Raw genomic sequence first — 25,563 nt, 5'->3', positions numbered from 1 at the left:
TGGCATTACAGTTTAAGAGAAGCATTCCATCTCTCTGATGCAACAGCAGTAGCTTTCTGTGGCGTGTTAAATAAAGCAATTTGCCCTGTAGGAGACTAATGCATGCAGAGTCATGATGAAAAAAAAAAAAAAAAAAAGAAAATCAAACAGCTGCACTTAAAGAAATAGAAACCTCCTCTTCAGAAAGATATAAAACTTATTCTGGCACTGTTTTAACCGAAAGACACCAAGAATCTTTAACCTTTGCCTTAAGCTCCTTGACATTTCATATATTGCTTCAAGACTGAGACTCTGTAAAGACATAGGTGTGCTAATTATCAGTCAAATAGTTGCTTTTAAACCAAAAATAGTTGATAAAAATGGAACAAGACAGCACTTTCATAACGCGTGCCAGAATACAGAAGTCAGTTCAAGCCAATTTTTTCTCATAGTGGTTCCCATTTGCAGAAAAGAAGGAAATTAATAGACTTGAGCTAGAAGTATTGAGACGTGGCCTCTAAAGTAATATCTTCCTATTTTTGTGTGTCCTAAATATTAGGCAAATAACAAAACCAAAATTATTTACTCCCTTCAAATATGCAAATTATAATATTTAATTAATTAAATTATTCACCTGATATAACTGTGAATTTTTTTTGCCTACTTTAGGAAGCTGTGTGAGGGGATGATCAAATATTCTCAGACCTGAGCACCTTAGAAAAAGTTAAAATATATCTTCACCAAAACCAGTAGACACTTTCCCATCATTTTGATACCCTTGGAAACACTAGGGGCTTGATCCTAAAGCATTATTAACTGCTCACCCTAAACATATTTGCACCAGCTGAGAATTAGTCTGGAATAACAATCATAAGAAAAGAGGACGCAATTACTAAAATAATAAATGTATAGTCAGTAATTGTCAGGTGAGAGTAAGAACAGACATGTCTTCAGAATAATGTATGTGATTAAAATAAATTTACTGCATATTACAGCAGTTCACTGGCATCTATAAATGGAGTTGTAACATTTTTTTCCAGAAAAATTTCAACTCTAGAGGATAGAAAAACCTTTGAAGGGAAAGGAGAGGAATTGATTTAGCAGCTCTCTTATTAGTGAAATGCAAGAGCAGCTGATTTCACCACCCATCACACAGACTGCTCTTTTGAAGGGTGAATGTGATGAAATTTTCAAAATAGACAACATTAATATTTCTGAGAGGGAGCCAGGTTTAGTAAGACAGGCTTGGAACATGAGGAAATTTCCCATTTTTAAGAACAAATTAAGCCACTTAACTTTCCCTGCTGTCAGAATGAATTTTAGTCTTGTAATTGATGGAAAAGCTGGAAAATAAGATTCTTAAAGAGGAAGGAAAGATAGAAAAGACTGGCCAGCAACTGATGCTTCTTTGTATCATCAAGTGATAAGGCAAACAGCAGCCTTTCCATTAGCCTTCAGCACGCAAAATCAGGGGCTTGCTTATACTGTACTGATGCTCTCATAAGCACTTTTAAAAATGTGAATTGATTTAAGGATGGTTAATTAAATGCAACCATTAATTTGGGTTTTTGTGTGCCATGTGTGCAGTGGAAGGGCTCAGTTTGTATTGGCAGTTTGAGCCCTGCATGAAGTGTGGTTATACATGGCATCAGCTGACTGGACACCCTACCACAGCAGTTGCAAGGCCAGATTAAGCTGATTAACAGTGAATACTGATGAAGTTCTCTCCTACTGGTTGCCAAGAACCACACCATGAACATCTTTCATCATCTGGCACTCAGCTTTTTGTGGATGGCCTGGGTTTAGATATAATGGTGATTCTTCAGAAAGCAAAAGGGGGTATTCAAAGAAAAGTTTTTCTGAAGTTGGAAGAAACAGCCTGGCTATTGTTCATTCTTTGACCACACAAATACCTTGTGGCAATTATGTCTTTTAAAACTATAGCTCTGTCTCACTCTTTACATGTGAACAGCTCTGTAATAGTAAATAACAAGCAACAAAAAAACACAGCAGAATGTCAGCTTTCATTTGAAGTTTAGAGGAATTAAAACATTGAGTAATAAAGTGATAAAAACAGTGAAAGGCAACTCTCCTGTTGCGTGTGTCAGCACAAGTTGCTTGCACCATGGTGCAATGTGTCGGGTAAGGAACTTTCAGAGCTCTGCATCACTCTGTTCACATCACTGCCATGGCAGGGGACTGGAAATGGAGGGTCTTTAAATTCCCTTCCAAACTAAATCATTCTATAACTCCACCATTAATACAGAGATTTCATGTTCATAACTGTGTAAATATGTCAGGTCACACCCTCAAAAGCAGCTTCTTTGAAAAATGTAACAGAAAAAAAGGAAGAAAATTCACTATCAGACAACTTCCACCAAAGAAACCAACCTTACCTTTTTTCCATCCTGGACATTTTCAAAAATGGAATGAACTGAAATATATGGGGGCTGGGAGCATTTTGGAATGTAATTAAAAATCGGTCAGGAGAAAAAAAAAGCCTTAGACTCTTCAACAAATGATCACAATTAATCAACAAGAATGGAAGCTGACTCTTTAATAAATGTGTTGGAATTATCCTCCTTTCTGGGGGCAGGCTCTCAGATGTTAACAGAACAGCTCACAGTGTTTATGGCTTTGCTGCCATGAGAAAGACTTGCGGGATGGCATCCTCTGCGGTTTAACGTGATCCATCAGCTGATGGCTTGTTCTGCTGCGAGGCAGATCATTGACACCATTACGATTTCATCCGCTGCCTCAAAGCCAATTTCCCTGCATATAAACGCTTCATTCAGAGCACAGAAAAAATACATTAGCGAAACAATATAGCATACTGTACAACAAGGATTTTCCTGCACTGTAACTCTACAGCTCACCAGGCAAAACCCACTTCTTTTTATTCTAGTTCCCCAGGGTGCTACATGGAGACACCAATCCTGAGACGGATTAACTGTGGCGCTTTCATCAAGAGGAACTTGTCTTCACTCTGACTTTGGAATAGAAAGGACATGCTATTACCCTTCGACTTTGAAAGAGAAAAGCTTTCTACCTGCATTCCTCGCTCACTTCCAAAGTTTAGCTCATAGGGATTAGAATTTGCTAGATATAGGATAAGCCCCTTTCAAAATACTCATATAAAGAAAGATGGAGGGAGAGCTTTCAGATATATTTACTGAATGTTAATTAGTGTTAGAAATAGGTAAATTGGAGTTAAAGTATGAGCAAAATATTAATTCTTCATATGAAATAAATGAGAATAGTCAGGAAAAGAAAGGCTTTTATTTTCTTTATTTTTTCCATTTTTTCTTTTTTTTTTTTTTTCCCCCTCTGTTACTTTTACATAAGATCTGCTATTTACTATTCAAAACCAACCTTTTCTCTAATACATGAGTGATTTTGGGGGCACTTTAATTTTGGGAACCTGACTCAATCCACATTGTAGAGCATAAAGTTTCTGGCAGCAAGAGTTTAAAATCTCCTCAGTACTAAGGTCTCTGTAAGGTATTTCATACCTAGCCTTGAAGTGTGCAGAAAGCCTAAATCACTATGGATCTCGGGCCAACATCCCAGCCCCACCCGGGATGCTTTTGTGTCACTGGCTTTAAAGGAGCTAAAATTTAAATTATTTTAAATCATTTTAAAATGCTAAATATTGCATAAGGAGGTCTGGTATCACGTGATGACTTTGTAATTATTTTATAACTATAATTATTTCAGATATGAGAAGAGAAGCAAAGCTCCTTCTGTGTTTGACTTGGATTTAATTTAAACCTGTTTTAAACCCTGCAATAATTGTAGCTGATTTCACTGCCACTGAACAAGTCTGTAATATGAAACATCACCCACAGCTTCCTGGCCATGGGCAGGGTCAAACAAAGCCAAGTTCTCTCCCTGGGCTTTCAGAGCAGTGTAACCAGTCACAGAAGCATGGGGCTGGCAGTGAAATAAGTAGCTAGTCTTATTTGGGATAGGATATTCCTTATGACCAAAGCCCAACAATATTGTTTCTGAAACTGATGCCTCCAGTTTTAGATAAAACAGAGCATTTAGTAGGGCAGCAGTAGGACAGTCTGACACTGGCCTTGACTGTGCCAGTGCATGAGTGACTCACGCTGCCCCTCATGCTACTCCTGCCTCCTGCTACAGGTCACAGCTCATCCCTTTCAAAGAACTGTCACTCACCATGGCAAGGGCTGTCCCACACTGTGGTGGTAGGTGACCATGGCATGGTGGCTGAGACTGATGGTCCATGTTGGCACAAAAATGCTCTTCAGATTCTAATGGCAGGCCAGGCACTTCAAACACTGCGAGAGGACCGAGCTAATGTGTTTTATCAATGTTTCAAGTCTTGGGGGGGGGGGGGGGGGGGGGGGGGGAAATAAATTAAAAAAAAAAATCTGTGAAAATACTGAATTATAGCAGTCAGTGGGCATATATTCATTGTTTTTAGTAATCCCTAGTATTTCTAGTGGGAAACATATCCAGTAGGGAACAGCAGGCAGAGACCTAACGCTTTCTCACCTTTTCTGTGCTGCCCACCCTGCTGCTGGGGAAAGTGCTTGTGCTGCTCTGCCAAGGAAGAGGATTAGGGTAGCTGCCCTAGCAGAGGAAGTTCTTCCATGGGATAAGGGGTTTTTCACCCCTACATGCTAGCCAGCCTGATTTTCCCGTTGCCTGCTTGGCTGGAGCTGCTCGCTCCATTTGTTGCTGACGGCAGAAGCTGGAAATGCTCATACGGGAAAGAAAGAGAAGTCAGGAGGCAAATTGCTTTCCTAAGTGTCGGTTTAAATGCTTATCAAATGATAGCGTCAGTCCCATGAGTGTGTCTCCAGTGGTACAAAGCGCTCAGGGCAGACGCTGTTGACTCACCCACCTCTCTGTCCTGCTCTGTGCCTGCATAGCGAACCGGACCAGGGAACCGATCTGGCTGGAAAAAAGTATGTTAAAACACCCTCCAAAAAGCAACATGTTTTTCTTTCCAGCAAGAATCACTTCTCCCATCTGGCCGGGAACACAGCTGCACAAACAGCTGCGCCACGGCGGCGGCGGGGCCGGCCGGGAGCGCGCAGTGCGCGGGCTGGAGCAGGCGGCACCGCCGGGACAAGGGAACCCCCGCCAGGACAGGGGAACTTCCGCCGGGACAAGGGAACCTCCGCCGGGACAAGGGAACCTCCTCTGGGACAAGGGAAGCTCCGCCGGGACAAGGGAACCTCCTCCGGGACAAGGGAACCTCCGCCGGGACAAGGGAACCTCCGCCGGGACAGGGGAACCTCCGCCGGGGCAAGGGAACCTCCGCCGGGACAAGGGAACCTCCTCCGGGACAAGGGAACCCCCGTCGGGACAAGGGAACCTCCGCCGAGACAGGGGAACCCCCGTCGGGACAAGGGAACCTCCGCCGGGACAGGGGAACCTCCGCCGGGACAAGGGAACCTCCTCCGGGACAGGGGAACCTCCGCCGGGACAAGGGAACCTCCTCCGGGACAGGGGAACCTCCGCCGGGACAGGGGAACCCCCGTCGGGACAAGGGAAGCTCCGCCGGGACAAGGGAAGCTCCGCCGGAACAGGGGAAGCTCCGCCGGGACAAGGGAACCTCCGCCGGGACAAGGGAACCTCCTCTGGGACAAGGGAAGCTCCGCCGGGACAAGGGAACCTCCTCCGGGACAAGGGAACCTCCGCCGGGACAAGGGAACCTCCGCCGGGACAGGGGAACCTCCGCCGGGGCAAGGGAACCTCCGCCGGGACAAGGGAACCTCCTCCGGGACAAGGGAACCCCCGTCGGGACAAGGGAACCTCCGCCGAGACAGGGGAACCTCCGCCGGGACAAGGGAACCTCCTCCGGGACAGGGGAACCTCCGCCGGGACAGGGGAACCTCCGCCGGGACAAGGGAACCTCCTCCGGGACAGGGGAACCTCCGCCGGGACAAGGGAACCTCCTCCGGGACAGGGGAACCTCCGCCGGGACAGGGGAACCCCCGTCGGGACAAGGGAAGCTCCGCCGGGACAAGGGAAGCTCCGCCGGAACAGGGGAAGCTCCGCCGGAGCCGGCACCGAGCCCAGGGCCCCTCAAGGGCCCCAGCCCCGTGGGCATTCCGCTGCTCCGCTCCCTCCGCACCGAGCAGGGGCAGTGAGCAAGGACATCCTGACTGTCCCTGGGAGGGGACGACTGATCGGACACAAAGGGCCAAGCAGGGCCATTCACATCGGTTTGCTCCTCTGGTCTCCTCCTGCAAGACAGGCTAAGAGAGGGAAAGATGCTCATACTGCTCAACAGCCAGCAGCAGTGAGTCCTGCTTCAGGTCTGGAAGTAAGGGAGAATCCTGCAGAAAGGTCCGGTTTAAACCTGAGGTACATCTGAAGAGGTGGAATAGATAATCATATCCAAATTATGTTCCTTCAGGGAAATTAAAAATGGTTGTGCATGCCAACACTGGATGGTGGCTGGGGTTTTTCTTCAACAGCCAGAGAAGATGGTCAGGTACTGAGTCATTTGTAGCAGTACACTACAAACGCAGAGCTGTTGCTTGAGAAACTCATCACTAGGTTAGCTCAGTATTTGAAACTGGACTAAGGCAAACCAAAGCTGGAGGTATAACTTAGACTGCAATAACTGTAGGCAGACTGACGTAGTGCTGTCAATCTAAAGCACTGGGAGGTCAGTCAGCAAGTGTTCATTCATGTAAAGGTCATGAAGTACTGCTTCTGAAGCTTAAAGCTTTAATTGCATCATAGTCTCTAATATTTATTGTGAGGCTGATGTTCTCACACCTTCTATCAATAGCAATAGTGAGGTTTAAAAAATAAAAAAGACTCCAGGTACAAAAAGCAGACCTGGCCAGCAAAGAAAATAGTTCCACTTTCAGTTTTCAGATGCAGAATGTTTGAACTTATCTTTGTGACAAATTTCTTCTTCTGTGAATCTTCTTTCACATGGCAAGATTAAAGTCTCTACAGAGTTATATTGGTTTTACTCAAGTAGTACTCAACTTTCTCCCCAAAGATGCACTAAGCATTGCATGTAAAAACTACACTCCTACTCCAAGAGTGAACATCCCATGTGATTTGAATTATGTTGGCAAGATTCCTGATGAATCTTGTACCAGTACTGGAATTGCTGGGTGGTGTTGTATCACCATTGTCTTTCGAAAATTACACAATACCACAAGAATAACGGGTCCAGCTGGTGGATTGGAAAAATATTCATAAAGAATGGAACAGGAGGTCCATCCTCATACAACTCAACTGATACTGCAGCTAAATACCAAACAAGATGAACTGGTCTGCTGACATACTCAGTGATGGGTACTGCTAGAGCCACTCACAATACCGAATGTCAGATTCAACTACATTGATGCTGAAATATTTTCCATTTTTAGAAAATGTCCTTCTATTTCTGGTCAAGCATATTTTACTGTAAATACAATGACTAAAAATAAAGCAAGCCACTCAAACAGATTTTGACATAATGTGTGTAAGTTTGTGCATATGTATATATATGGATGCGCTAAAAAATAGCAGCTTAACTTTTTTCTGCATCCATAGTTTTTCCCCTTGCAGTGTATAGCAGACAATATTTTTTTTAGTGATTCTAAATATTCAGCTCTGTGTAGCAACTTAAAATAGTAATAGTTTACATTCAAACAGGCATGGAGTAAAATGCCACATTTGTCTTGCAATGGAATTTTTCTGTCTTTAGCTCTGATTGAAGCTCTCCCCAGTTTAATGAGAAATACATTTGAATAAGTGATGAGCTGATTAGTATGAAATCAGTTTCTGTTTAACAGAAACATTTCTTTACATTGTGTTATTACTATTATTAAACATTTACACTCTGGTACCATATACAGAACATGATGAAAAAGAAGCAACACAGAGATAATTTTCTCCTTATGTTACAGCTCTGGGTCTTTATTAACTGTATCAGTAGAGATAATGTTATATTGCTTCCAATTGCCAAGAACAGTGTATGAGGGTAAATATACAGGTTATCCCACTGCTTGAGTATGCTCCCAAACAGTCATTTCTCTGATGTATAACTGTGGATCAGTAACATTTTTCTCCTATTGATTTATGGAAGACCATTTTATTTGATCTGTGCTGACACAACACTTTTGCAACAACAAGAAAAGGAAATTTGCTTTAAAAGCTGATTCTTTTCCTTATATTCTACAACAAATTTCTTAAGTGGGCTATTTTCAAGGGATTGTAAACAACTTAGAAAAATGAATTATTTGAAAAATCATTCACTCACTCACTCACTCACTCACTCACTCACTCACTCACTCACTCACTCACTCACTCATTCTTCTACTTATCCAAGAAAGCAAACTCTAAATTAAACCTTTTCAAAATGAGTATACATAAAAGTTTCAGATAGCAGACAAAAACCTCTTCACAGTATATCTAAAAAATCCATTTAGTAAAATGTGCAACAAAAAGTAAATAATAATTTCTTTACTTTCTTGTAACTCACAATACACAATTTTTCACTATATAGACTTTGCAAGTCTGTGCTTTTGTTATTTTTTGTCTAGGAATTCAGGATGCATAAATATTGCAATAACAAAGTGGAAATCCTTGGAGCCAATTTATCTATTGAAAAGAAGTCTACACATCTTAAATATGGAAACAGCAAAATATCAAGGGGAACTTGTTTACTTTCTCTACTGGAAACTTCATTGAACTAAAACTAAATATTCAAGAATAAACCCAGTCTTTCAAAAGCACAGGTGCTTAACTGGAATCTTTCATTTTGCAACAGCAGAACCAAGATGAGAATCTGGCCCTGGAGCCGTCAGGAATGCTATATGATATCTGAATGGTAATTTTCTCTGTATGTGCCACAATAATGCCTCAGACTTGACCTTTGGCTTTGTTGTCACCAAGTATTATCATATGTATAATTTGACCTTTCTTACTTGTATGAATGCTTGGCCTTGAACTCCATCTAACCTTATAGAAGCTGTAAAGATAATTTCTATACATTTGCAATAATGTCCCTGATCTGACCTATGGCTCAAATGAACAATAATTTCTTAATATTCCTATTTCTCCTACGACTATTTCCCATAATAGTATAATAATAAGACAATAAAATGTCCTTCAGGTTGAACTCTTGTTATTCTGAATTTTGAAGGTCTGTGCTTTAGGGCACCCACGGTTCATTATATTTCTGTGTTGTCAAAAGATAGTATCAAGGCATCAAAAGTTTATGGAATTTAAATCAAAATGAATGAAAGGACAAAAGTGACACTATTTCATTTTGTCTATATCCAGACATAACTAAAGATAATAACAAGCTTAATTCAGGGACAGTGAAACAAAAGCATATCACACTAAGCAGAAGACCATTAATACTCCTGCCACTTCTTTTTAGCAATTTCAAAGCAGAAAAGGAAGAAGTATTACAAAAAAAATTCAGTTCTGGCTTTTGGAAAAAAAAGGTGCATTCCATCATTATGCAACAAAACAATAAATAATCCAACACCATGGTATTCTTCAACAAAATACAGTGAATGTGATTTTTTTCAGGAAAAACAAAATATTTGTTAATATTTGTAAGCAAAAGAAATGCAAACTATTAGAAGGTTTCAAAGGAGTTGAGACTAGATAGAAAATGGATTCAGCCTGATGACATCCAGTGTGTGATAAAGAAGCACCTCTTTCAGCTGTGTAAGACTGCAAGATCACCCTTCCAACTACACAATTTGACGGCAGCACCTAAAGCTTTCACGCCATATTTTGCTTAGAGTGGAATGCTAATGGGTATATTACATATCCATCAAATATTATAATATTTGATGATCAGGTCCTGTACAGAAGTTTTCCCTTTTTGTGCAGCTGCACCCAAAACATGAATACATTTAAACACTGCCTGCATATAAAAGGCTCTGATTTGAAACTCAGTAACTCAGGAATTCGGTCCTGTACAAGTAGAACACAGAATATATACAATTAGAAATCAGACTCATGGGTAAGGTAAATAAGACAGCCAGCACAGGGTGATTGAAATCAGTAGAGTTAAGAGCAGCTGTCAGCCATTGCTCAGATTTTGCTGATATCAAGGCAGAGATGAGTTTTGGGGACCATGAAGTGACTTTGGCAAGATCAGCTTCAACTGGAATATTTATGAAAGGCTTGGGCAATGATACACCTGCACTTCCTTTAGTACCATAACCTGGATCTAAAATCCTTACACTGTCTTCTTTTTAAGCCACCCAGAAAACCCACCCCTACATATAATCTGTAGAAGACATTCCATATTCTCCTTAAGATTTTCTTGCTTCCTTTCTTTTTCCTTGAAACTGTATTTCTTGGAAATTACTTTGCATGGCTTTCACTCTCTTTGGCTATTCAAGACAAGGCTCTTTTGTGGAAATGAATCTTTTCTACTTAGAGCTGAAGTGTCCATGTTACTGGTAGTAATGCTATGACATGATCAATGTGACTCTCCTCCTCATACAAATTGCTCCTTCTGAGCTATCTGTCTTGCTATCATAGTTTTCTTCCCCACTGCAAAGGCTGGTGACACAAGACTAGCTCAGACACATCACTCAAGATTAATCTGAAGCTTCAGAGTACCGAGAACAATGCAAGAGATGAAGACCAAATTATTAGTAGAATATGCAAACTGAGAGTCAATTCAAAGCCCTTATGCTGCTCTTCTTTTTTGCTTTCAAGCAGAGGGTTTATATGCTCCAGTCTTGGTGGCAAGGGCCAGCCTCCATGGTCACTCGGAGGTCAGCTGCCACAGAGAGAAAAACTGCATGACGAAGGTGCCTGCAGCTAAACAGATCTCTCCTAAACATAAAGTGTTTCTTTAGCAACAAGTAAATGCTTTGGGTTCTTTAAGATTAGAGAGATATAGCATGGTTGGCCAAAAATAACAGAACATTCAGAAAAATTTGGCTCCAGAGTGTATCTCTATCTTGAATAAGCAGATTAAGAATCACTTATTTTTAACTGTTTTCCCAACAAGAGCGAGCTTGAATGTTTGGCTTGCTGCAGATGTACCGGTCAAGAGATACTAAAAGAACAAAACCTCAAGGATTGAAGCTTTAAATTCATCTTCTTTCAGCCAGATTTTGCAGAAAAATACAAATTTGACACTACACTCTGATCCAAGCTTTGAGACTTTAATTAACACCATGAGTCCTTCCAGAAATATCCAACAACCCTTTCTTCCCACTTACAATCCTCTCTCAGTGTCTAAGGGAGGGGTTGCTGAGGCAGCTCACAGACACAGTGGGATCTGGTGAAACAGGGATCATGCTGGAGCATGGGACAAAACCCTTCTGCTCCTTCCACTAAGGCTCAGAGGTCCTGTTTCCTTGCAGAAGGACTCAGTGAAAAGGCACTGTTGAGCTCAGCTCCTCGCCCTCCTCCCAAGTGTTATCAGTGTGACAAAAGCAGAGTATCCCAAGTGTCCAGCCTCAGTAAATTGTTTTTCAGGCAGTAAAAGATCGTTGGCTTCTCACACCAGTAACACTGGGGAATGAGTGGTTGAGCTGGCTGCATTTGCTCCCCCACATTCCACTGCCAGGCTGCATCCATCAGCACCCCCAGAGCGAAGGGCTCAGCTACCTTACACTCACCACCCAGAACAGTGAGGCAAAGGCACCTGTTGGGGCTCAGGTATGACAGGAAAAGAGAGGTAAAAAGAGAGTTAAACAAGGAAAAGATGGTGAGAGCTCTAAGGGATTGGATGGAGCTGGCAGTACATTTCAGGCAACAGGCAGATAATCGATCAGCTGGCCAGAAAAACAGCACTGCCATGGAAGGTGACGGAGACACAAGCAGGAGCTGTGCTTCTGTGGCTTTTGGGCCTCTGCTGAGGGTGAGCAGCTTCCTTGGCTGTCAGACCATTGGAAAAATTCTGTTTTCCACACTGCTGTTCTACGGATGCAATCACAGCTCTAGCTCTTTATGTGAGAAGTTTTCACTCTCTGGGAAGTCCCTTTTGCTCTAGAAGCCCTTTTTTCCATTCACTACCCAGCAATATTAACAGCTCCATCATAGGCATAAAGATTCTTCATTCTGATTTAAGGAAAAATGAGAGTAAAAGCATTTGTTGCTGCTGATAATGTAATGAATGTATTTTTTTACTAATGATTTGTTATTATTTGATGCTGTCACTGAAAGGCAAATAGCTTTCAAAGGCAGAATTTGTACCAGCCCCTAGAGATTTTTATGGGGAGTTTGGCATCTATCTGACCCCAATAATGTCATAATTCTCCACTAATAATAATTAAAAAAATACACAGTATTAGAATATAAAAAGGCAATTTTTATTTCATTTAACTTAAAGTTAAAAAAGGAAAGGGGAATGGAAGGTTAAGGGGAGGAGGAATGGGAAAGGGAATGAAAAGAGGAAGGGGAAGGAGAACAACAACAAAAAAAAAGAAAAGGAACAAGGGACAAAAAAGGACTGCGAGTTCCAAAATCCAAACTCTGCCCCTCCTTCCACTCCCTGCAAACTGCTTTCTAATACAGTAGATTATGAAGTTTTCAAGGCTGGATTAGAGACTGCTATAAAACAGTTTGCCTGACACAGAACCACATTTAAATTAGCAATGCCATAAACGGCACTGCAAGGGAGGGAGGGCCTGCTCGTGATTCAAGGATATCATCTTTTGTACAATTTTTCCAGTATCATAAATTTCTGCCTGAAGTTGCTAGCAGAATAGCAATGCTCCAACATATATTGAATATGTGTCTTTCATAAAATGTTATACAGGGTACAGAACTACAATTTGTGGATCATATTTATTTAAGATTAGTGCAATTTATATATATGCACCTCAACAGCCTGATTTAAACCCATAGGTTTTTAGATGCAAAGTTTTACATTTTTGAGACCTTTGTGCTTAGCTGGAGGGTGTTTACTGGGACTGAGGTATTTTTTCTAAACAGAGAGGCAGATTATTTAAAATCTTTTGGTATGGAAAACCCACAGTTTGTCCACCTCAAACAATCTCTTCTCTCCCACAGTTGTCACAGCAACAACTTCAGCATTTGAAAGGAATCTACTTCAATAATCTAAGCCTCTGATCTTTGACAGGCTTATAATGAAGGAACAGTTTGTTAATGCTGACATAAACATTTTGAAAACTTAAAGGTACAATTATTTCATGTTGTTTAGGAAGTGAGCACTACATGGTCAAGAGAACAGCACTCTTCAAAAATATTTACTCATGCAATTTCCTAGTGAGAAAAACAACTGCTGACTGTACAGCTGAACTGAGATTCCAGCCCTGTGGTTAAAGCAACAAGATTTTTTCTTTGTCTCCTATCCATTTATAGTTATTTTTTTTTCTCTCTTAGAATCCCATGATGATCTTTTGGATAATTCTAGGATATATCAGCCCAATCTCTTTATTTTAAAAGATAAAACTTAAAAACCCAGGCTGAATCAGACCCAATTCCAAGTGAGTCTCCTGACTATGCTCCTTGTAATAAAAAGTCAGAATTGCTCCTCAGCCAGCCAGCTGCGATGAAAGTTGTTTGCCTGTTTAGCAAACAAAACAGTTATTTCTGCTGGGAGGAGGGCAGAAAGCTGACACGATGACAAAGTTCCCCGGGCTGTGCTCAGCAAAGTAGTCCCTGTGCTTTCCAGGCAGAGCAAAAGCCAGAGCAGGCGACAAAGTCGGGGCTGCACTTTGGAGTCGCAGCTCCAGTTGCTCTGGGGACACCGTCACTCTCAGAGCAATTTCCTACAGTAGCGCCAGGGCTCCAGTGGTCCTCGGGGGTGAAATCCATCATCCTGCATGCTGCACTCTATCAAGTGGGGCTCCGAGAAAGGGTCAAGTGGTCCGCTGCCATGCTGTTTGAGCTCATCAGAGACATATTTAATTTAATTAAGGTTGTCAGCACTATTGATTTTGGCAGTTTCAATTACCGTGCTGTTATGGCTTCTGGATCTACTGATCTGTGATGAGCCCTATCAGCACTGGCACACATTGAGGAAAAAGCCCTTTGTCTCCTTTAAAACCTGACACATCCTGCCATAGGCCATAACTTATTGCTTTTATCCAGCCCAGCTCCTCTTCTGTTCCTCATAATTAATTTCTCATTAGACAGCTCTTTATTGTTTAATTTGTGCAGTTTATAATCAAATTGGGCACATTAATTGTAGTTGAATTTAAGGCTAATGAAAAATAAAGGTTTTCAATAACTTACTCTTCAATTATTTCAGACAAGATAAAATAAAACACTTTAAGAGTTGTCAGCTTTTTAAATTATAAATTAGGTTGTTTAAAGAGCATGGGCATTTAGGAAGCAGTTATCACACATTTAGTAATTATAAATCCTATGCTCCAATACAATTATTAGGATATATTTACAATTCCTCTTAGTTTTTTTCCACCCTGTTGTTAGTTAACTGCATAACATCTAATTGTTGGTGGTTAAAAATAGCATAATCTGAAGTCTCTGGGCCTGATTCCTCCTCTTCCGCAGACTGAACTGTAAATCAGCATGTCTGAGGAAGTCCATATCCGTAAAACTGGAACAGGAAAGGTGCCTGTAACAGGAGAGATGTCTGGGTAAGAGGAAGAGGACCCCATTTGGTAGAGATTTTATAAAAGGCCGATCATTCTTCTAGACAGCACTGTAGGATTCAGCCCCTTTCCTTCAAAGAAATGGTAATACACAATTTAAATTAGGATCAGGACATCAGCTGGCAAAAATCAGCAAAGTCCTTTGGATGCCAACTACAATTCATCTCATGATTTGCATAATCTTCATTTTAGCAAAGGGAAAACAAAGGCAGAGAAGTATCTTATTTGAAAGGGCACATGGAAAGTGAGGCCAGACTAATTTTTTTTGTTTTGGTTTTAGTTCTTTTTTGATTTTTTTTTTTTATTTTTCAGTTAACAGTGAACAAGGGAGGGTGAAGGAGGATGGGAAAGAATATGGGATAAAAAATTTAGGTAATACCTTCTTTCTTGCCAAGATGAAAATCAGGAAAACTGAGTTTCCTTCTTTTCTCAAAGGCTGCACTAAAAAGCATTTTAAGGGTGAGCAAGAAAAGCAAAGGAAAGAAAGGTAAATTTCTTGTCGCTGCTGAGGAGAAAGCTGGGGTGCTGTAGGTGCATAGTTTGGATGTGAGGAGATGATGGGAGAATTTGATTCCTTGTGTGTTCTAAGACCTCTCTTGGCCAGGTGTGCAGGGTCCCAGCATGATGCACTGTGTTAGAGTATGTTCTGGGCATGTGCCCAGAGCACCCAGGACACAATCCCTGAGCACAGTGTGAGTTTGGGAGTGGTGTGTTTGAGCTGCTCCACATTCCCTGCCCAAGCAACTGAGTGATCACCCCTGTTCCTGCTGTCTGAGAGCTAAAGCTATGCCTGATGGTGCATCTGCATTAAGGAGAGATGGGTCAGAGACAAAAGCATATCCAGTAGCTATGGACCAGAAAATGTATAAACTGAAATACTGTAGAGAAAATGGTCACATCCATTGCTGCAAAAGTGCAGGGCTGCTGGTCTTCTTAATTAAAACAAAAAAATAAAAACACGCTTGCGCTGCTCAAAAAGGGTAAATTTCACCTGTATCTTCACAAGATCTATTTACTAACCAAATCCTGTATATAAGAAAAAAGACAATGTCAGAGGTTTTCTTTGCGTACCCCAGTTCAAACTGAGGGTTTTTTTTACTTCAGCAAAGCATCTTTGTCCAAAATTCCTTGGTGGGGACCCTGCCCTTGTGGATTTGTTGGAATCTTCTAATTTACATATTGCTTCCTGCCTGGAATGAAGAGCAGGTCACTATTGCTAAATATTTCAGCATCATGTGTATTCTCTAGTTCAAAAGTATTTGGAACAGAAGGAGGAGATACTGTTTTCCTGAATACTCCCCAACACTCTACATCAATCACCAACTGAATACAACAATCTTCACCCGCCCAGCTTTTTGGAAGGGAAAGAGAGAATATCTTCCTTCAATAAGGGCATGAGAAATGCTGGATGCAGGAGTTTTGCCAGCAGCATATGCAGCCAGGGAACAAGAGAGCTGGGGAATCAGGAGACCAGGCTGCACTCCCCCAGTGCTGGGTGCACTGGGGCAGGAAAGGAAATCAGTGCATTGGCAGGAGAAGAGAGCTCCTGGAAACTCAGCATCTGATAAGGGTGCATGGGAACAGCAGGGGAAAAACAGATCAGCAAACCTTGAGTAATGGGTGATGAGAAGGCAGCACACACTTTGTCCTTGGCTCTGCTTGGTATAACCCACCCAGTGAAAGCACTTGTGCACCTGGTGGGCACCACAGGCAGAGGTTACAGTCTTTGGGCTGCTTGAAGTTACTCTCCTCTAACAACTCAGTGTGCACAACTCACTTCTGAGATGGGAAACCTACTGCTGTTGTGTGCTTTCTTCCCTCAACCTTTACATTCCTGGATATATTATTTCCAAAAAGCCCTAGCCTAAGGTCTGCACTCTTTCTAGGAAATGGTATTATCGAAGTAGAAAAGAGCAAAAGATCTTCCATGCAGTTTGTCATCACTCCTTGACAGCAGTTCAGTGGTTTTGTGCCATGTCATGCACAGGACAATCAGACCCCCTAATTTCTGGCTGGTATCTAACTCTAAGCAGAACCATCAAACCTAGTTGTATATGCAGGGAGTACGCATCTGAACTCTACTAATGTCTTTCTCTTTTAATTTAAAAATAGCAGAAAGATTTTTTAAAAAATAAATTTATATTAAATATATGAATAATAGTTGTCCCAAGACAAAGTTTCTTTCAGCCAAGTTTCAGCTGTGAGGAAACTTTCATTAAGCAAGAAATGAACTCATGAAAAGAGAGGTTTCTGATGGAACCAGCAAGAGCCTGTAGCAGCACTGCTAACAGGTGCCACTGTTACAGCAGTGACAGCGTAAGACTTCCAAAGACACAATAGCTGGGGCTATGCCCACCCATGCAGCTAAAGATCTACCAGGATTTCTGCTATGAACCTCTGTTTGCAGGGTCTTGATACTTTAGTCATAAAAAGCATACCGCAGGCTGAGAGTGAGAAAATAGAGACACAGCACTCCAGGGTAGTTGGAATAAAAAACAGTAAAATCCACATAGGTGTTTTTAAGGATCTCATTGGGATTTTGTAATTTAAAAAAAAACACGCTTCTTTTGCAATTAAATTTGGCAGATTATCGGTCAATAGCATTAACTGGGGACGGTTTTTCTTCAGTTTGTTGCATTTTAATTTAGAGCCCCTAAAATGCCTGTGGCATTTTCTAAGCTTAAAAAAATCTTATAGTTCAATTAAGGGATAACAGAAATAAACCAGGATTACCTGTGTGTAATTACACAAAGTTAAATCCAAGAAAACAATACACTACCACAACTCTCTTGTGTAATTTGAGTAGTCTCCCTAGGATCTCCAGAGGCAAAAAACAGAAGGTTGTCTCAGCTCATACCTGAGCATTTACTGCAATATAGTAAAAGACTCTGAAGTCCAAAAGACCACAGAAGTAGATGGAAAGACCTCTCTTTTTTCTTGATCAACCTTTTAACAGCCCTGAGGGATATGCTACAGAACTGCACAAACTCTATACTGAGGCACAGATTAAATTCAGTGCTCAACTCTCAATCTTTCCTGTTGCTCTTGACCATTCTGCTCCCCCTGTCTTCTCCTTGTCCACAAATACAGTACTGCAGTCCAGTCTGGGCTTCACTACTTACACTTGGCAATAAATAATTCAGAAATACATCAGACAAGTGTACCCAGATCTGAAGGCAGAAGCTATTGTTTAATACCTCTTAGGAGGGGTACAAATTTTCTGTTTATGTCCAATTAACCCTCAAATTCCTTTAAGATGTGAAGACACCTTCATTGCAACTATTTGAAAATACCAAAGTCAACCAAATACCCTGTCCCATTCATGAAGAACAGGAAAGTATGGCAGAAGAGTTATCTGGGGAGCAAAGCAGCTTGTTCCTTCTTACATATTCTGGGTGAGCCCACCTAAATTCAAGGCACTTTTTGACTACCAATACCTGCAGGCACAGTGGCATGTTAGCTGAGTTTAGCTCTCTCTGTTTGGACAGAGAGATTTCTGGATGAAATTCAGGCTGTTTGGGTTTACACTTTTTAGTCCTGAATCATTTACCCAAGCTTCAGTATTTACAGAGTAACTGTATATATGAATGATAGAAGTATATATGAATGATATATGTATATATGAATGATACATAAGGATAAGGGGACCCACACCTTGACTGATTAAGAAAATTTGCCATAAAAACAGTGCCAATCACTTTCTTCCATCAAAAACTTCCAAAGAGAATAGATTGACTCCATCTGCAATTAAAATATTAATTTCATTGTAACCATCCCAACCTGGATTTAAACATAAGTATGCGAATAGCAGTACAGTATACACAGTATATATGTAGTACTGGTATATGCCAGGTCAGTAACTCAAAACATATGTCATAGGTTTCTTAAAAGCAGCCAGGTAGAGTGTAGCTGTCCCCTTATCACTGCCAGAGTTCCCTACCTGGATGAAGTCTACATATTTATTGGTGTTACACATGAAGTGGTCCTGCCCTCAGCTGTATTTGGTTAAATTCGATATAAACAGTACCTTTCAATCCTGAGGTCCTTCACCAGCCTGGTGATAAGGCATCCATTCCTCAGTATATTATAGCAGTATATTATAGCCTGTGAGCTGGGTTAATTTACACCAGCTGAACTAGTCCTGCACAGACAGGGCAGACACAACACCAAGACCCTGGGAGGCTCCTTGTGTGTTACAGAAATCCCTGGCCTCCCCTTTGGAGCAACCTTTCCGCCCTCACCACTGTGGAGACAGCACAAAGCATCTGAAGCTCAGGCCCTAACCTCTTATCTTTGAACTTTTCAAATTTATTTTTCTATGCCTGAAGTATTTGCTTATAAAACTAACATGACCACCATAATAAAAATGAGCAGTGACTCTTGGCTTTGTCTTTTGCACTCTGCTCAACAAGACACATTCTGTGCACTCAAACAGGGAAAGCACAAGGAGCACCAAAGGGAAGGGATTGGAACACATACACTACCTCTGTTCACCAGGGGCAGGAATCTATTTTCAGACCAGGGAGTGCAAATGGATATTTATTTTATTTTGCTGCTTAATTTTAAGATACTTATTATCATTTCCCTGGCAGCAGGGTGTCAGAGAGGATGAGATTGCAGACTCAGAGGAATGACCCTTTCCATTCCATCTGCCCTTATTTAGAAGTGATGGCCTCCATTTCTTTTTTCTTTTTTTTTTTTTTAATAGGAAAAAAACTCTCTTTATTCTGTCCTTCAGGCAAGTTCAGTGAGTCCACTGTATTTCAACAGGAGCTAAAGACATGGTTCCATTTACCCTCCCCCAAAAGGTCTCTATTAATTGTTTTCAAATGTTGGCAGCCATGTGAAACCCTGCCTAGCAAGTCTGGCTCCTTATATGATTTTTATTAAAATTCACTTTGCGCACAAGGCACATGAGATTTATGGCTGAAACTAATAGGTTGGTTCTCACTAAGACATAAATCCATAGGCTGTTTATTGAGGCTCATGGACATTGAGAACACAGGTAATTGTTACTGTGAGTGTTCAGCTTAGAAATAGTCAGTTATGTCTCTAAGGAAATTTGTTTAACTAAGCACACCATACAAGCTCCTGAAAAATTACTTTATCTGTGATGGTGAATGGAAGGACTGTGCAGGGTAAGTTCTGTATCTCATCTGTACATTTAATTTCACTTATAACAATTTTCATATTTTCCTTTTACATGTTGTCTTATATTATAAAGAGCAAATGTAAAAAGGACACCATTCTTTTTCTTTCCATACTTGTTTTAGCCACTCTCAGTTTATACATCAGAATTTCTGCTTTCTTGCTACGGACCCTTACAAACTTTAGCTGAGGTTTTGCAAGTCAGTTCCTCCTGGCTCACTCATGGTCACAATCTGCCACATGAGCACCATTCAGATGACAACACACAAGGTGGGGCAGAGCCTGGGCTAATCTTTTCCTCCTAGGCTCCAGCCACATTGCTACACGGTAACAACTGCCAGCTAGGCTGACAGGTGAGCCAGCTGTACTCTGCAAGCCATTTGGATGTGTCAGCTCACTCCTGTGTCTGAGCAAATAAGTCCTGCTTCTCAACATTATGTTACCTTTCAGCAAGAGCCAAATCTGTCCAAATGGATTTCACCTCACATTTGTTTTGCAGCATGTCAGCTCACAGGGGATAGAGAGGTAGCTCATCCACCTGAGTGGGTGTGGGTCTCACATAGGTCCCATGTTATATCTGTCAGCTTCATGTGACTGTCTTGAGCACCCTGGAAAACCTCACATAACCCTTGACACTTTTATCTATACACAGTACACCTCAGTGAAATATACCAGCTGTTTCTGAAAAACAGTAATGATCACAGAATCATAGAATGACCTGGATTGGAAGGGACCCAAGAGATCACTTAGTTCCAACCCCCTGCTGTGGGCAGGAGCAGCTTTCCCTGGGCCAGGTTTCTCAGAACCTCATCCAACCTGGCCTTGAACATTTCCAGGGATGGGGCATCCACAATCCCCCTGGACAATCTGTTCCACTGTCTCACCACTCTCACAGTGAAGAATTTCTTGCCAATACCTAATCTAAATCCACTCTCATTCAGTTTGAACCCATTCGTCCTTGTTCTGTCACTGCATGCTCTTTTAAAAACTCTCTCTCCTTGTAGGTTTCCTTCAGGTACTGAACGGCTGCAACTGTGATATCCCAAAACCTTCCCTTCTCCAGCCTGAAAAATCCCAATTCTCCCAGTTTTTCCTCTCAGGAGAGGCGCACCATCCCTCTGGTCATCCTGGTGGCCTCCTCTGGACTTGCTCCAATAGGTCAATGTCCTCCCTATGATGGGAACCCCAGAGCTGGATGCAGTGTTCAAGGTGAGTTGCTATCACTTTTCTATCACTTTTACCATACTGAACGTCTGATATCAGGTTTACTTATTATTGTGGTCATGTCAAAAACAGCCCAAACAGGTGAACATTTCACTGAATGTTGCATGGGAAGGCTCACACACTAAGGTCTGAAGTGTGTGAAGTCTGAAGTGTCTGAAGTGTCTGAAGTCTCAAGCAATGTTTATGCTATGCATAGGTGTCATACAAAAAAGCAGCGTAGCCACATCAATTTGGGGTTCAAAATAACTAACCATTCTGGACTGATGGAGCTTAGTAGCTTGGCACGTTGCTATACTATTAGAGATATATTGCTTTAGCAATCTAAACTGTCACCTCTCAAAGCATTTGCTTGGATGTAGATTTTTATCTCTTTTGCAACATGCTGCCAAAACCAAAGCAAACCAGCCCTACAAAATAAGGATAAAAGGGTAGGAGAGTGCTTACAATGCAGCTGACTATATTTTAAAGTTGATACCTCATTCATTTTAAAAAGGTATGTAAATAGTGAAACCCCCCCAGACAGCTAAAGAAATACCTAAAATTCCATAAATTCTTTAGTAGATGAAGAATTAGCACTAGCATGGACCTCAACAATTTGCAGGAGCTTTGATATCTTTATGCCAGTGGTGTTTACCCTGAGTCTCATACATCCTGGTACTGGTGTTGAGACAAAGAAAAAGATATTTTTGGAACACTTTATTTCTCTCTGCCCCTTTTTCCTTCTCAACAAGCAGCTTCTGCTTTGCTCCTTTTTATTTGCTTGGTAGTCTATCAGCTATCTAAATCTGTTAGGTTGTTGCTTGCTGATGAAGTCTCAATGCTCTTGTCTGATCTAGTGACTAGGTCAGGAAGGTTGTGTGTCCTGGGGACTTGGGGAACTGTATGGAGGTGACCTCTGACACTCATCAAAGACTCCGCAGCACTGTTTGGCTCCTATCAGTTTAATCAGCTGGCTCATTGCTGCTCCTTCACCATTCATGACACGATTCTATCCCTAAGTGCCTGCCTTTCAGAGCACACAGCCCTGCTTACACAGTGTGCCTCCCTCACACTGTGCTCAGCTCCTGCCACTGGCCTCATGCAATGTTCCCTTCATTCTCAACATGACTCCCATTTTACAGAAAACTTCCTTCACACTGAAAGGGAGGGCAACAGATAGGAAGCTTTCTTTTATTTCAGAGACACAGAGGTCAGTATTATTCCTGAATCTTCTGTGGCAGTTCAAGGTGATGCTTAAACTGTGAATTCCATGTCTGTTACATGGTTAGAGGTATTTTTGAAAAAAAACCAACAAACCCAAACAATCCTAAAACTACAAACTAAGTAACATTTCCATGAGAATATGATGAAAACCACATAAACTACTGCTGAAATCTTTCTGCTCTTATCTAGTGAAAATCAGAAAAATTAAAAATTGTCTCAAAGTGTAACTTAATTTTTAAAAAAATTAAGACCCTATAAAATATTTTCCCAATTTTCTTCTGAAGTATACAAGACAGAGATTTATAAACAAAGTTAAAGAAGCTGTCTCAGGTCCCTTGCTGCTCCATGGTTAGCTCCACATATTGGGAACACATACTCAATGTCACTTGATGGAGAGGGTATGAAACCAGACTCCATGGCTTCATCGTGGCTGCACCTGGATTTGCCAGTGGAAGACATCAAACACCAAAGGAATGAAGGCAGAAGAAAAATTTAAAATTTGTCAGCACCAACCCTTTAAATCTACTAGGGGCTTAGTAGGAAAATTTCTCCCTTGTGATTTTTCACCTAGATTACAACAGTCACACATCATGGATTATTTCAGCTGTATATCTTCTCCCCAAAACTATCAGAATCTCAAGAGTGACTGAGAAACTAGACTGCCCAGGAACATTTCAGCCTTCTGATGAAGGAATTCGATTTCCTGTGAGATAAAGGACAAGCACTGTGTTCTTCTGTGTTTCATCCACGCAAGTGGCATGGGCATGCCAAGGACAACTTGGAAGCAGAATAACATTCCAAATGGATTTAAATTTGCAAGTGGCCACTGCAACCATCATTTCTTCAGACACAGAGAGGTATCCCACAGTATATCACAAAAACTATCCACAACACAATGAGCTCCAAGAAATGCCAGCAGGGCTCAGACACCTTGTCTGCAATGAAAAGATCATAGCAGAATGCTTTGTGGATATTGACAAAACAGCATGAATGTGTTTAATTGATGCAATATCAGCTCAGCTAAAGCAATATAAGTTATGCTGACAATACTTCTCTGTGCAAAGAAATGCTTAAATAGTCTTATCTGAATGCATTTTTTTGCAACACAAGAGAGGTAGATTATATAAATTACAGCAGTTAATAGCCTTTTGATTCATCACTGAATCTCACAGAAACACAGAGTCTGAAGTGATTCCTGAGGTGGATAAATTCTGTTGTGTAATGCGAGGATCAGTCTTGTAATCCTCACTAAATCAACAATGCTTTGCTCCCATTAAACTCAAAACCTGTCCTGGGAGAACAGGAAGAAAAGTAGTCTTTCACTATAGAAAGCAAAACTAATATTTATAACTTTTTTCCTGTAAATGTTATTCATCAAGAAACATTCATTTTCTGTAATACATTTCAGAGCTTTTTCTTTTAGCCCTATTCTTTGCTATTCACTCTAAATTCTGAAGTGGCAAGTTAGACTAGCAATCTCATTAGCAATTGAATCTGTCTGTCTAGTCTGATATGCCTGGCAATGACCTGTTTTATTAACTATTAAGTTTCCCTCTGTTTACTGAATGCTCTTAGCCATTCAAGCTTCACAAAATACACTAATTAAAGTGCATGGATTTATGTTTTCTTTAATAACTAAAATAAAGTGTAAAAAAGACATAATAAGAGTTACTATACGTTTTTGTGCTGCTGCTTTAGCAAACTTTCGAGTTGCAAAATACACATTGTTGCAATGAAGATAAGAAGAAGATGAACTTGTATTTCTAAGGTGTCAACTCTTCAGCTGTTTTCAATTATGAAGCATTGCCTCTTGGTGTGTAAAATAAGTGATGTTTTTCCTCTGCCTTCTCATTCCTTTTTCTGAGTTGGTCAGATTTCTGCAATTAATGCATATTTAGTGCTATTTGTCAGGATACATCAAGATCACTGTTACACAGGAAGAAAGTGTAATCATATATTTGGGAAACTGAGACACAGATCCGAAGCATCAGGTCACTAGTAGAGCCAAAATATGAACAAACAAACATCTATCATGTTCCAGATTTTATTGCCAACCTCTGGTTCACCCTGCCTTAAGAAGGAATACTTCTTTATTTCTGTCATATATTTTAACTTAATAACATAGATTGAACCAATTCACTGTGATCAAAAGTGAATTCCACAAGAGCTCCCTTATAAAGCCACACTTATTTTCCATATTGCTTTCTCAGAAGTAGCTGAGAAAGTATGGAGAGTCCCTAGCTTTGTGCACCTGTAGTTCCATGGAAATGAATGGGGTTCCTCTCAAGCACAGCCTTAGATCTCTGCAGGGCAGGTTTGGAGAAAAGAGGGGGTGTGCAGGGAACACAAAAAAAAACCACCACCACCACAAACAGCAAGTATTCAGCTTTGGCCCACATATAATGGGGCAATACTTGCCCCAAATCTTCACTAACATGAAAGTAAAGGACTGGAAGCTCATTTTATGCCACATTTTCCACTTTTAGTGTGCTTTGAAAAAGGCGGGGGAAATCAGTTACCTAGTCTACCTCTTTTATGGAGGAGTAAAAGGCTTCTCCACCTACACAACAGTCAGGCCTCACCTTTATTTATTTAGTTACCACCAAACAGTTACAGGATACAAATATACACACCTCTGTGACTATGTTACACAAAAAGAAATATTGTAATTTAATGGCTCATTTAAAAGAATAAGAAAATATTTTAGATCTACCATCAATAGTTAACCTTTCTAATGGATATGCATTTCAGTGGACTTCCTATAAAATTTTAGACTCTTTAAAAAGGGAAAGGGATTCTAAAATTAAAATAGTGCCATACAGACTGCATGGAAGTCAGTCGCAAATTAATACTTTAGAAGATCTCCCAGAATCACAAGTAGAACTTTTAGGTGTTGGCTAATAGTCTGTTCAAAGACAAGAGAATGGCAAATATTAGCATTTATTTGTTTGCTAGCCAATTAAAGATTCTAGGAATAAAATGAGATTATATAGACAGATGATTTTATTAATGTAATGGTGAGACACTGATGATGGTGACAATAAGACGGTCATGGTATCCAAATGGGTCAGTGGCCTGAGGCTACTGAGGTACTGCCTCCTGAATGGCAACTTGTTTGTAGCACGATGAGGTTGGTATTACAGCAACTGTGCTGTGCAGGAGATTTTCTTTAAGAACTATTAATAAACAAAGAGCATTTTAAATAGGGACAGATTAATTTGACACCTTTCTTTGGAGGCTGCATCAGCTATTTTTAGCTAAACCTTGGCCCCATGTTCAGATGAAGGAAACAGATCTGTGAAAGCAGCTTCACAAATTGTCTGGTTAGAAACGAGCCAGAGACACTAATCCTGTCTTAAGGCACTTCCTACAGCAGTTCCATGCTTGGGCTTTTAAGAGAAATGGGAAAATTGTAGCTATACCTAGAACATTCTTTCTTCAAACAGGCACAGCT

At 40.8% G+C, this 25,563-nt stretch overlaps 1 protein-coding gene across 1 annotated transcript; it reads left to right on the top strand.

Annotated features, from left to right (window-relative positions):
* Positions 1-4,945: 4,945 nt before the first annotated feature.
* Positions 4,946-6,334, top strand: LOC131579215 (basic salivary proline-rich protein 2-like). The gene has a single exon (XM_058838848.1). The coding sequence runs from the start codon at positions 4,946-4,948 to the stop codon at positions 6,332-6,334; it is 1,389 nt and encodes a 462-aa protein (XP_058694831.1).
* The last annotated feature ends 19,229 nt before the right edge of the window (positions 6,335-25,563 follow it).

The sequence above is a fragment of the Poecile atricapillus genome, chromosome 4 (genome assembly GCF_030490865.1).
Source record: "Poecile atricapillus isolate bPoeAtr1 chromosome 4, bPoeAtr1.hap1, whole genome shotgun sequence".
Taxonomy (NCBI): domain Eukaryota; kingdom Metazoa; phylum Chordata; class Aves; order Passeriformes; family Paridae; genus Poecile; species Poecile atricapillus.
The sequence above is the reverse complement of the archived record's forward strand: the minus strand, read 5'-3'. Positions and strand labels throughout refer to the sequence as shown.

Coding starts and splice junctions, on each gene's coding strand:
- LOC131579215 (XM_058838848.1), top strand. CDS start 4,946: ATGTTTTTCTTTCCAGCAAGAATCACTTCTCCCATCTGGCCGGGAACA.